General features: G+C 56.4%; 1 protein-coding gene across 3 annotated transcripts; it reads right to left on the bottom strand.

Moving 5' to 3' along the window:
* Window positions 1–5,869: 5,869 nt before the first annotated feature.
* EFNB3 (ephrin B3) lies at window positions 5,870–12,031 on the bottom strand. 3 transcript variants are annotated; one of them, XM_036835275.1, is made up of 5 exons: window positions 11,445–12,031; window positions 8,978–9,270; window positions 8,716–8,808; window positions 8,501–8,605; window positions 5,870–8,065 (listed from the first exon to the last, which is right to left on the bottom strand). In XM_036835275.1, exons 1-5 carry the CDS (start codon window positions 11,564–11,566, stop codon window positions 7,656–7,658), a joined length of 1,023 nt encoding a protein of 340 aa, XP_036691170.1. In that variant the 5' UTR covers window positions 11,567–12,031; the 3' UTR covers window positions 5,870–7,655. The 3 variants fall into 3 exon arrangements, with proteins under 3 accessions (XP_036691170.1, XP_036691172.1, XP_036691171.1); XM_036835277.1 differs by having other exon boundaries at window positions 5,926–7,222; XM_036835276.1 differs by lacking the exon at window positions 11,445–12,031 and adding an exon at window positions 10,163–11,325 and having other exon boundaries at window positions 7,080–8,065.
* Window positions 12,032–12,257: the final 226 nt, after the last annotated feature.

Raw genomic sequence — 12,257 nt, 5'->3', positions numbered from 1 at the left:
TCCCGCCTGCGAGGCTCACGCGCGCTCTAGAAGGCGCTCCAGGATTTCGAGGCAGCCGTGGCTGCAGCTGAGTCCGGGGAAAAAACCGGGGCTGGAGCACCCCAGCCCTCCCGCTCGTTCCCCCTTCTTAATTCGGACTGGGGTCTGGGATCGCCCTGCAGCGCGGGGTGGGGGAAGGAGGGAAGAACGGAACTGGAATTTTTGGAATCTGAGGATTGGCTTTGGAAAGCGTCGCTTGTTTTGGGGGGGGGGGGACAGGAGGCGGGGACTCTCTGGGGAAGGTGACCGGGCCGGGGAGGGGCTCGGCTCTCCATAAGAACAAAGACTGAGTCGTGGGGAAGCGACAGGAGAGGGGTGTGAGAGGAGGGGCAGACCGCAGCCGGTGCTAGGGGGCGCTGCGGGCCGGGGTGCCAGAAGAGGCGCCTGGAAGACTGAGCCGTACCTGGGGCTGGTGGAAGCTTTAGGGAGGCCTGGGAGATGCAGGGAGGAAGCGAGTCAGGGGGATGGGAAGGCACCCTCCCTGCTTCCATCAATAGTGCCTAATTAAGACAAAGCCCGCAGCGAGCCCACTGATTACATTTCCATGAGGAGCTAAATTGATGACATTTTATTTGCTGGAGGAGAGAAGCTGGCACCTCAGTTCCCCCTTTTCCTGGTTGATGTTCACACCTGACGGGTCTCATTATGCCAGTCTGGCAGGGCGAGGACTGGCAGTCCCTGGCACTCCTGAAGGGCCTGTGGATTAATCCACACCTGAGCCCAGCTCTGACCTCACCATCCTACCTACCCCATTTTTATTTCCAGAATTGACAACCCCTGCCCTTGGCACCCCCCCCCCATTTTCCTTAAAGGGGGTTTCTGGGCTCCTGTCCAGCCCACATTCCTGTTGCTGAGGGCAAGGATTGAAGGAGAGAGGGGTCCTACCACACCCCAAAATCAGCTGCACAGCAAGCAGGGCTAAGTGGGTGATCCTCTAACCAGTTAGGCAGTGGGTGGCAGAGAGGTGACATGATTGGTCAGATCCCCCAGGGAGAAGTCCCAGAGGAGTGAAGATTTGAGGGGAGGCATAGGATGGGGAGACTTATAGGCGGGGCTCATGGCTCCCTCAGGGAAAGGAATGTTGTGTAGAGCCCATTTCTTTTCTGAACCACTGCCCCCCCCCGCCGGCCTTGGCTGTGCCTAGGGATCCCAACCCCCTACATTATGCTAAATAGGTAATCAAACATCTCGCTTTGCTAATTACTGCTCAATCCGATTAAACGCCACTGAAGCTCATCAACAGAGGTGGAGGTAGGGAGAAGGGATGAAAGGGGGGGCAACCACAGCTGTGACAGGGGTCTTGTCCCCAGCGGCTCTAGGGGACAGCTGAGAAACAGCCGGGGTAGCAAGACTCAGTACCTCGCAAAGGAAATGGGCAGAAGAGTTGTACGACAGAACCCTTCATCTCACTGCATCCTCCCAGCCTCAGGCACTCCCTCCTCCCAGGACCTTCATTACTCTCAGAACCCAGGCATCCGGCCATTCCCACAGCGCCCCACACACACCCCTGTCCCAGCTTTAATAAGTTCTGTTCTCTCACTGTCAATATTTGATTTCTCAGAGCCATCTCCACGGAGAGAGGGAGCTCTTCCCTTGCTTCCCCCCTACCTTGGCCCTTTTTTGCCCACCCCAGTCTCTTTGTGCCCCCAACCTTCTCTGAACTAGCTGACTTAATGAAATGATATTAAAGTCTTAAGCAACTCCAAAAGAATGGTTGTTATGGTGAAGGGAGTGGGCAGGACGCCTGGGTCCCTGAGGGGAGCAAGGGCTGAGGAGGGGGGAGAGTGAGCCAGAGGCTAAGGTCTGGAGGCCCCAGTCCCCAAGGGGGAGCAGCAAATTTAGGGTGAGCTGGGGGCTGGCCCTCTGGATCGTGGTGGGAAGTGGGGAATTAGGGCTAGGGGCTAGGAAAAGGTGAGAAGAGGGAGGACATTTCTGTGGTCCAGGTCTCAACCTGCTGTCCAGAGCATCCGTCAGGGATGGAGAGGCCAGCCGGGGGCGCAGAGCCCCTGTGCCAGCAGCCTCCCTGCTGACTGTGCCCGGGCCGGTCCCGTGAGAACCAGAGTAGATTCCTCTTCAGCCCTGACTCATCCCTCTTCCCCCCTGCAACCCCTCCCCACCAGCAGACCCCCACAGGTGATTTGTAGCTGATGCCCTCACGATGGTAGCACCAGGAGGGAGTCCGTTCCATGACACGAACAGAGAGCTTCCAGGAGAGGAGAGAACAGAGGCCAAGAGATGGGGAGCCAAGCACCAACCCCCCTCCCCCCACCCATCCCATCTCACTCCCCTGGGGACCCTGGCCCAGCCCCAGTCCCCTTGGGGTGGTGGGAATGCAAGGACATTTGGCTGGGCTGATTGATGAGGGAGGAAGCAGCCACTGGGCACTGAGGCTGCTGTTTGCTGAGCACACAGATTCCTCCCCACTCACCAGCTGCCGACCCCCGAGGCTGCTCAATCTCCCCACCACCACCACTAGCCACTTGGATTGGAGGGAGCTGATGCCTGAGTTTCTGATGGCAACTGAGGGAAGTGGGAGAGCCAGGCCGTAGAATGCTTCGATTCCTTCTGGGAATCAGGGGACCCTAGGACCTGGTCCCCTCAGAACTCCCTACAGGACTCCACCGTCACTGCTGCCTTTCAGACATCTCTCCGGTGCTGAGTTTTCACTCCCATTTATTCTGTATCCTTTTCCCTACCCCCACCCAACTCTCTGAGCCCATCCCAGCTAGCCCGCTGCCTCTAAACCAGCCTGCCACATTTCTCCCAGCCTGCCTACAGATCTTGAAACTCTCTCTAGGGAAGGGGATGCCCCATGTTTGTGATTCCACTTAGGAAGCTCTGTTTTTCATTCTAACTACATTTCCAGTTGTGATGTCAACCATTCCCCATCAGAAATTCCCACTGCAACCCTTTGCTCTGTTCTCCTTTTCTTAAAACCCTCAACATAGACCACAGACACAAACATACATACCTCAACCTAATTTACATCCTGCTTCTGTTTGGAAGGATGGAAAAGTGTGAGCTTCTGTCTGCAGCACAGCCCCCAGGACAGCCTCCATCCTATGCTTGGTGGGGGCTTTACGATCCGTGGTCCCCAGCTCTCTCAGATCCTTTACTCCCACTCTGCTCTAGACTCTGTACCAGCAGCTGTACCACAGCCCCCAAATCTCAGAGCATTATCCCTGCCCTCCCAGAGCATAAAATTTAGTTGAGGAAAACTCACATCCACACAAGAAACAGCTCACATCCACACAAGAAACAAAGGGGACCCCCTCCCGCCCCAGACCTTAAAGTAAATGTTTATATCTTTTTCTACAAAACTGTTGTGTTTGTTTGTCTGAAAATGTATTTTGTGTGCTGATTTCTTTGTATTGATTATAATGAAGTAAAAAAGCATGTTTTTAGGTCAAAAAAAAAAAAAAAAGAAAGAAACAAAGGGGAAAAAATGGAAGACGGAGTTAGATCAACTTCCTAAATGTGGATTCTTCCTTGGTCACTTGCTACCCTACACGCTGAGGCTGGGGAAAGACAGGACACAGCTAGAACATGTGTGTGGTTGTGATGTCTTTCTCACTGTTCCCAAGCCTGTCGAGATTTCACCTCTATGCTTTGCACTTGCTGTTCCCTCTTTCTTTTTTTTTAAAATAAATTTATTTATTTATTTATTTATTTTTGGGTGTGTTGGATCTTCGTTTCTGTGCGAGGGCTTTCTCTAGTTGTGGCAATCGGGGGCCACTCTTCATCGCGGTGCGCGGGCCTCGCACTGTCGCGGCCTCTCTTGTTGCGGCCTCTCTTGTTGCGGAGCACAGGCTACAGACGCGCAGGCTCAGTAGTTGTGGCTCACTGGGCCCAGTTGCTCCGCGGCATGTGGGATCTTCCCAGACCAGGGCTCGAACCCGCGTCCCCTGCATTGGCAAGCAGATTCTCAACCACTGCACCACCAGGGAAGCCCTGTTCCCTCTTTCTGCTATGCCCTTCCCCATAGTGCCTGCCTTCCATACTCCTCATTATTCAAGGTCTTGAACAAATGTCACCTCTTCAGAGGGACCCTCCTGACCTCCTAACTTAAAGCATCTTCCTGATACTCTCCATCCTATTCACCCCTTCACTCTGCTTTTTTATATCACTTATCACTACCAGAAATATTATTATGTTGTTCCCCACCAAAATGTGGACTTCATGAAAGCAGGGGCTTTGCCTTATTCACCTCATACTACCAGTGCCTGAAATAGTACCTGGAACAAAGTAGACATTTAATATGATGCTGAGTGAATGAGTGAATGAATGAATGAATGAATGTCTTCCTGCACCTCTTCTTGCTTTGTTGTACTTGTTACCCTAGGAGTGTTTGTGTGTTTGTACCTAGAAAGCGAATAGGATGGCATGTGTTTTTCTGTATGGAAGTCACCTGAGCTTTCAAATAGCTCAAAAGATCACTACACATGTGGAAGGCTCTAGGTCTTGTGTTGTTAATGTCTGGGGAGAGGAGAGTCTATAGATACCAGTTCTCTGAAGGGGTGTGTCCCAGGGTAATGTGCAGAATGTGCTGTTCCTCTCCCCAGCTGTGCATCTGTCCCCAGGTGTCTTCCTGTCTCTCAGCATGTTATGATGTCTCAGTTGCTTTGGTGAGATGTTTGTCTGTCATGGAGACTATTTATCCCCACTTCTCTTCCCTCTCTTCTCTCCACCTGTGCCTCTGGATATACGAGTAGAGGAGTCTTCCTTGGCTCCCTTGCCCCCTCGCACACACAGCCCTGCCCCAGTTGTGGACCCCTCCCTCTCTCACTGGGCCCTGTTGCTGGGCTCTGGGTTGCCATAGTGACGGTTGCCAAGTCCCTGAGGCTGATAGCCAGCGATGGGGCTGTCGGCTCCATCCACGCGGGAGGCTGAGGGGGGCTTCCCATTGTGTGAAGAAGGGGATGTTGCCATGACAACCAACCCCCACTAAGGGGCAGGAACCAGCCCTTCCACACCCCCTCCAGCCTCCCCACCTCGGGCAGCTCCAGTGTGGGCTTAGAAGGCAGGAGTAAATTCCAGACAGCCCAGCACCTGGCCTCCCAGTTTTCAACTCCCCTCCTACAGTGCCTGCACCTCTCAGGACCCAGGCATCTTGCTCAGACAGGGGAGGGGCAGGGGTCCCACTGGACAGAGGAGGGGCAGGAGGACCCCTTGACCTCCAGGCAGATGGGAGACAGCGGGGACCTAAAGTCAGGGGAGGGGCAGGCAGGTCAGAGGTTGTGACCCCCACCGACTGGCTCCAGCGATGCTCCTCACGGCTGCTTTTGTGGTTGGAGAATGGGGCTGAGTCTAGGGGACTGGGCATCTGGGTTTTGGGGGGAGAAGAGCCGGGGTTAGGGGTACACAGGGAGCCAGGGGATAGGCAGCTTGATGCCTGGGTCCCTGAGTCTTCTGGGCACAGGAGTGCCTTGGGCAGGGGTGGGAGGGAATAGATTAAACACGTGAGCATGTTTTTTCCACTTTGTTTCCGACTGAGACTTGCCTTGAATCTGGTACTTGGTTTAGCAATAGACACTTGGGCTTTCCCCCGTGTGTGAACGTATATTCACAGACAGACCCATTTGGATGTATTGACAACCCACTCCCACCTGGGTTCCTCTCTCCCTCCCCTGGCAGTGGCTGCCTTCCTCATCCTCCTCACCCAGCCCATGACCACACCCCCCTCCACCAGCCATGCACTGTCCACCTCACCCGTCCAACCCAACCCCCTCCCTACCCCTTGGTTTCATGCAATTCAACCCTCAGCTGGAAAGCCGCTCTAATCACCAGTTCTCTGCCCCAATTCACGTCCAGTCATTCTCCAGCCTTCTCATCAACTTTTGAAGTTTTTTATTTTTTTTGGTTTTTGTTGTTCAAATTTCCCTTTTACAGTAAAACTATTGAGGTGACGGCCATACCCCGCCACCTCCCCCATGGCAATATCAACTTCCTGTTCCCTGGAAGGAGCGATTAGAAAAATCAGGAAGGAGCTGGGAACTACAGCACCAGAGAGATAACTTGACCTCTGGTGGACAAAGCAACCATCTTGGCTGGTGATTGAGGTGGCCGACATGGTGCCCAAAGGCAGCTCTGACCTAATGGAAATGAGCTGGGAGGAAACTGAGGCAACACCCAATTGTGCACTAGTGGGCAGGAAGAGGTATCAGCTGGTCACTATGGAAAGAGTGGCTGTTGCTAAGGACCACTGTCAGCTAGACCAGTCAGTAGGCCACCATTCTGGTCACTAAGAAGGGAGCTGTGTTGAGTTTGAAGGGAGTAGGAAATGGAGGATGTGATGAACAAGACAGCCATCCAGGTTACTGGGGACAACACGTGGGTTCTTGGGGTCATCCTGTTGAGTAACAGAGATTATACTGGGATATGGAAAGGGAAGAACAAGACAAATTGAGCCTGCCATGGCAGATGGCAGCCACCTTAGCTGTCCTAAAAGCAGCACAGAGAACAAGGGAAGGGAGATCCTGGCACGTGACACTGAATACTAGGAAGAACCTCAGTCCACCCGATCTTCTTAGAGTAAGTTCCAGCTTCCTCCTGAAATGGGAAGTTCTTCCTGCCCACCCTTCTCCACAGAGTAAGAACCATCCACCTCCCCCCACCCCCCAGACTAAGCCACTTCCGGTTCCAGCCAGACCACTTCCTATTTCAGAAGTGCTACTTCCTGTCCTGGATGAAGGCACTTCCAGTTCCTGCTGCACTGCTTCCACTTCCCAGGCCACTTCTGTCCAGGCCTGGTCACTTCTTATCTGGAGCAAGTCACTTCCTGTCCCAAGTGGCCCATTCAGCATCAGACCAAGTCCACATGTGTCCTGACTGGTTCATAGCTTGCTATTGGCCACTGGACAAAACGGGACACTTCTCAGGGTAGCTGTCATGACTCAACCACCCCAAATGGCTGGAGTAAGTATGTAGAGGCCTGGGGCAGGGCAGAGGAGGAGGCCCTGCTACCCATGCCCTGAGCTGGGGTGGAGTGCCAGAGCCTTCCCCATAAGGCCCCCATTTTTGGCAGACTGAGGGGAGTGGTTGGTAAGAGGAGTCAGAAGAGGGAGCTGAGGGGAGAAATGCTTTGATGCCCCCACCCTGGAGATGGGAGAGGTACAGGATAAGAAGCCAAGCGGGTAAATAAAAGGAGATACAGGGAGGAGGATGCTAGGGAAGAGGAACAGACCTAGAGACAGAAGAGAGAGACAGAAAATAAGAGAGAGAGGAGAAAAGAAGAGAAAAACAGTGAGAGGCAGAAAGAGGTGCCAACCAAAAGACAGACTGTTCCCACTCCTAGCTCTCAGTGGGTGAGGGGGACAAGGATCCCTGGGTCATGGTTACACGAAGAGGCTGAATCTTTGCCCCCTCCCCAGGGGAATACGACCCAGGAACACAGAGACAGAGAGGGGCACACACAGCCAACCAGAGGGCAGGCAGTCGTTGGGTGGATGTCTTAGGGAATCCTAAAAGTGGAGAAGAGGCAAGAGCCAGGAGGAGCAAAGGAGCTGGGGTGGCAAAGGGGGCCAAGGAGATGCTAGAGGTGTCCCTCAAACCGTGAATTAAACTGGAGGAGCACCCCACAAAGGGCTGGATCCAGGAGAGCCAGGTCGGAGGAGCCCTCATACCTTGTAGTAGATGTTTGGAGGGCTCTGGGGGGGCCCATCCTGCACGATGTACACAGGATGCCCATAGTCACCACTCACCTTCTCATAGTGGGGACAGAAGGGGGGGTCTGCAGCCCCACCGCCCCGCAGAGCTATCCCTAGCTCCCCAGGCTCAGCCTCCCTAGGTCCCATCCCGCCTCCACCCCCCAGGGCCAGAGACCCTCCCCTCCCGAAGGAGCCAGGACCAGGGTGGCGACTCTCCGAAGGCTTGGCCCGCCGTCTCCGCCAACACATGGCACCCCCAGCCCCTGCCACGCCCAGCAAGAGCAGCGCCAGCCCCCCTGCTGCCCCGGCCACTGCGGGCATGCTGGGAGGGGGCAGGGGGCCTTCAGCACCCCGGGAGGTTGCATTGCTGGTGGGGTCACCTGGCAGGGAAGGGGTGAAGGAGGAAAGAGGGGGTGGGGCTGAAGGAGCCACCCGGGCATCTGGACACCCATCCTTGCGGGTCCCCATGGGTTTCCCCAGCAGTGCCCAGGCCCTTTGGGGACCCCACTTCCCCTCCCCTCCAAGCCCCACTCGGAATCCAGGTGTGTCCAGCCCTTCAGCTCCATGCCAAGTAGTCCTCCCCCCTTCTCTGACAGCACTGATTGAAGCACTGACTTGGCTAATTAGTTCTAATTGAGTCTTTTCCTCATTTGGCTTCCATTCCCCTCCCACCCTCCCATCCTCTCTTCTCCTCTTTCCTGTATCACTGCCCCCAAAACTGAAGAGGGAGGGAGGGAGAGGGTGAAGCTAGGGCAGCTGGGGTCCGAGAGCAGAGGAGGCTAGGGAAGACAGGAGGCTGGACCCCTGGTTCCTACCTGCTGTGTTCTCCTTCCCAGGCTCCAGGCTGTGGGCCACCCCTCGGTCTTTTTCCATGGGCATTTCAGACACAGGCTTTCGGGGGGCAGCCCCTCCTCGGGGACCTGGAGACGGGGAAGGGCCGAGAGAGGGGTTGAGACAGCAGCCCCCTGACCATGATGGTACTGCCCCAAGCTCCCTCAGCCCCTAGGAGGTGTGCCCCAGCCCCACTCACTTTGTCCCACTCGAAGAAGCACCTTCATGCCTCTAGTGAGGCACACACCTCCCTGCAAGCTCTCCAGGCCTTCCCGGGTTCCATCCGATGTGGCTGGGAGAGAAGAACCAGAGGGAGAAGTTGGCGCTCCAGAGTCTACCCCTATTCTGTCTCCATGCCTGGCCCCAACACCACCCGAGGTGGCTCCAGTGGTCCCCTCCCTCATCTGCCCTCGATCCCAGGAGCACCTCCCCACTCGACCCTGCCCGCTGCCCAGAAGTACCAATTATGTAGTAATCGTGGTGTGAGCGGAACTCGTGGCCCCAGAGGTTAGGGCTATACTCCTGGAACTTGATGGTGAAGCGGAGATCCAGATCTGGCCGGTCACAAGTGAGAAGGAGGTTTGGGGCAGGGGGTGCCTCACAGCGCCGGCCTTGGGCACCCCCTACCAGATACAGCTTGTAGAACTCGTAATTAGGAGAGGAGTGGGGGCCAGGAGGCCGGGCCCGGGGGCAGAGCAGGTCTAGCCGGTCCCCGATCTGAGGGTAGAGCACGTAACCACCCTCTGCCTGGAACCTATGGGGAGGAGGGCAAGGTGGATAAGGACGAGAGGTGTCAGAGGTCTGGTCCCCAGAGCTCTGCCTCCCTCACCCCACATCCCTGCAGGACAGCCTTTGTCTGAGTGGAGAGTCTGTTCTGACAGAGCAGGCACTAAGGTCTCTGGAAGCTCACAGAAGCAGCAGGAAGCCAGGCTCAGAGGTCTCCTGCCCCTTGGTGTGCCCAAATGCACTCTTCAGCCCGCCCTCACCACATGCACACTGCCATCTCTCGCTCCATCACCAGTCCTGTTGCCATGGCAACAGGATGCCAGTTACCAAGGAGCTGGCCTCTCTGGAACCACACAGCCCACCCCTCCCGGGTGATTTCACTATTCCATGGCAGTCAACCATGGGGGCAGAGCCTCCCCTCCCACAGGCCACCACTGAATTTCAGTGATTTCAGGGCAAAGGGGGCAGGGTGGGGGAAGGGGTGTGGAGGGTGATCCAGACCAGTGTCGCAAGTAGCCAGGCAATGTAACAGGACACAAATGCCTGGCCTGGCAATGGCCCTAAATGGGGCTAATCGGAACAGCTGCCCCAGACATGTCCCTGCTCAGTACCCCACTTCCCCCAGGTCCCACACTTCTTAGGGAAAGTGCCCTATTGCTTTGGAATTGAAAGAGTTGACTTTTTGACCCACAGCCGACAAAAGTCCGCATCTCCCTGAGCCCCGGCAGCCACTGGCCCAGCAGAGCCACTACTTGCCAACAACTGCAGACAGGGTCTCAGAACTTGGTCACAGGGGACTGCTGCTTGGTATCTTCCCAGACTCCCAAATAACCCCCTCCCTCCCTGCCCCAACATCCCAAAGAGCTCCCAGAACACCCTAACTCCATTTTCTCAGCTCTATCAGGCTAAGCCTAACTTACATCCTCACACTGCTCCTGATACTCCAACTGCATCTGGGAGTTGGTGGGTAGGAGACTGAGAGGGGAAAAGACATTTGAGATTAGACCCCAAGAGATATGGGAGGGAGGCCAGGACAGGAAATGTGAGGGAAGCTGTGAAGTAAAGCGAGGAAGAATAATTACCCTAGTTCTCCTTTAATGAGCATATAATATGTTCAAATACCTTACCTCTAATCTTCATAAAACCTGTAAGGATTGAGGATACAAACTCAGAAAGGTTAAGTGACTTGCCCAAGGCCACACAGCAGAAAGCAGCAGAGCTAGGATTAAGACCTAGGATTTGATGAGCTCCAAAGCACACCCTCTTTGCATGGCCTCACACAGCCTCCCCAGGGAATTAGGAAGTTTTCAAAAACACAAAACTCTTTTGCTAACGGGGAGTAGGATCTGCATGGAGGCAAGGGACCCAGATGACCTCCCAAGGGTTCTGTCCTACTCTGTGTGGCTTGAAGTTTCATCTGACCCCTGGCCTTTTTTCAGAGCAAAGCAAGCATGCCTCAGAACAGAGGGTCTGATGGAAGAGTTTGCGGCAAAGATGGGGGAGGGGGCAACGGAGTCCTCAGGACTCCAGATGCAAGAGGGAAAGTGGGGGCTTTAGGGGGCTCCAGGCTTCTTCCAGAAAGAAATCTCCAAGCCAGGAAGGCAGGAAAATCTTCTGGTTGGGAAATTGTTCCACCAAGGGCTCACAGACCCTCTGGCTGTGGGCAAGAGTTAGGAGACGGATGTGTGAAGAAGGGTCAAAAAGCCTTGGGGGAGTTGTCCCCAGAGCCCCCAAACTGAGAGCCCTTCCCTCCCATTTCCACCACTGAGTCCCTTCTGTGGAGGGAGGCACCCTGCCCTTCCTCTCAGCGCCTCAGCAGCACCTACTCAGCTGCTCTCCTGAGAGCTGACATTAACCAGGCTCCCTCTCAGCCCAGCCCCCGACACCACACAGGTCTCCCACACACCCAAATAACCACTCCACTGCCCTCCCAGCTACCCATGATCTTTCAAATCCTTGCCCCTTGGGGGTCTTTCAAACTCCTGACACATGGTTGTCACCACCCGCATCCAGCTCGGTGTGCGACCCGCGAGTCTGGCTCCCAAGATCACCTCTGTCTGGTTGCCCATCAGCTCACATCCGATCACCAGCACCCTCCCTCCGGCCTCCTCCCAGCTCCGAGAACCCAGCCCCCAAAGTCCCCAAGGCTTCCAGACTCCCTGCCCACAGGGTGTGGGGTATCCCCACCCCCGGGCCGCTCACCTCTTATTCGCCGAATTCCAGTAGACGGGCTCCAGGCTGAGCCCAGACACCAGCCCCAAAAAACCGAGCAGCAGCAGGGCCCCGACTCGCACGCCCCCCGGCCCAGACTGGGGGGCCCCCATGACCCCGCCAAGGCCTGGGGGGCGGGGCACCAACTCCCCCAAAGTCGCTCACCCCCTGGGGTGACTGCCTTGGCCGCCCGGGCTATTCTGCCCCGGCCACCCGGGTGGCTGATGCCCCCCGCTCCCACGCGGACCCGCTTCCTGCTCCGCCCGCGTCCCCTCTCCGGAGCGCTCAGCCCGCAGAAGCCCTTCCAGGGGCCGTCTGCAGGCACCCTGCGCCCCCAGCCCACGCGCCGGCACCCCGGTATTTATGAGCGGGCCTAAGTGGGGGACTGGGGGAGCCGGGGACCGGGCGGGGGCGGCATGGGGCGCCGGGCGAGGGAGCGGGGAAAGGGGCGCCGAGCCGGAGCCCCAGCCTCGCCGGGATTGAGGGCAGCGGGCTAAGGGAGGAAACCAACCAGTCCTGAGCCCAGGAGGGGGGAGTTAAAGGAGAGGCGGGGAGGGGGAGAGGATGGCGGAGGGAAAAACCGGAGCTGGAGCCCTAGTCGGAGCGGGCGATCATGCAGCCCACGCCCCCCACACCTCCCTCACCTCGCGCACCTCCCAGCCCTCACCCCGCCGCCCCGCCTCACCCCCCCGCGCGGTCTCTCACGCCCCCTTTGTCTCTGCAACTCTCCGGCTCTGGCTTAGTTTCTGCCCACCTCCCCTCCTGCCCTCGGATCGCCCGAGCGGTTGGAATCTTCCGCTCCCT

Source organism: Balaenoptera musculus, chromosome 20 (assembly GCF_009873245.2).
Source record: "Balaenoptera musculus isolate JJ_BM4_2016_0621 chromosome 20, mBalMus1.pri.v3, whole genome shotgun sequence".
NCBI classification, from domain to species: domain Eukaryota; kingdom Metazoa; phylum Chordata; class Mammalia; order Artiodactyla; family Balaenopteridae; genus Balaenoptera; species Balaenoptera musculus.
Note: the sequence above shows the minus strand (reverse complement) of the source record. Positions and strands in the feature narration are given on the sequence as shown.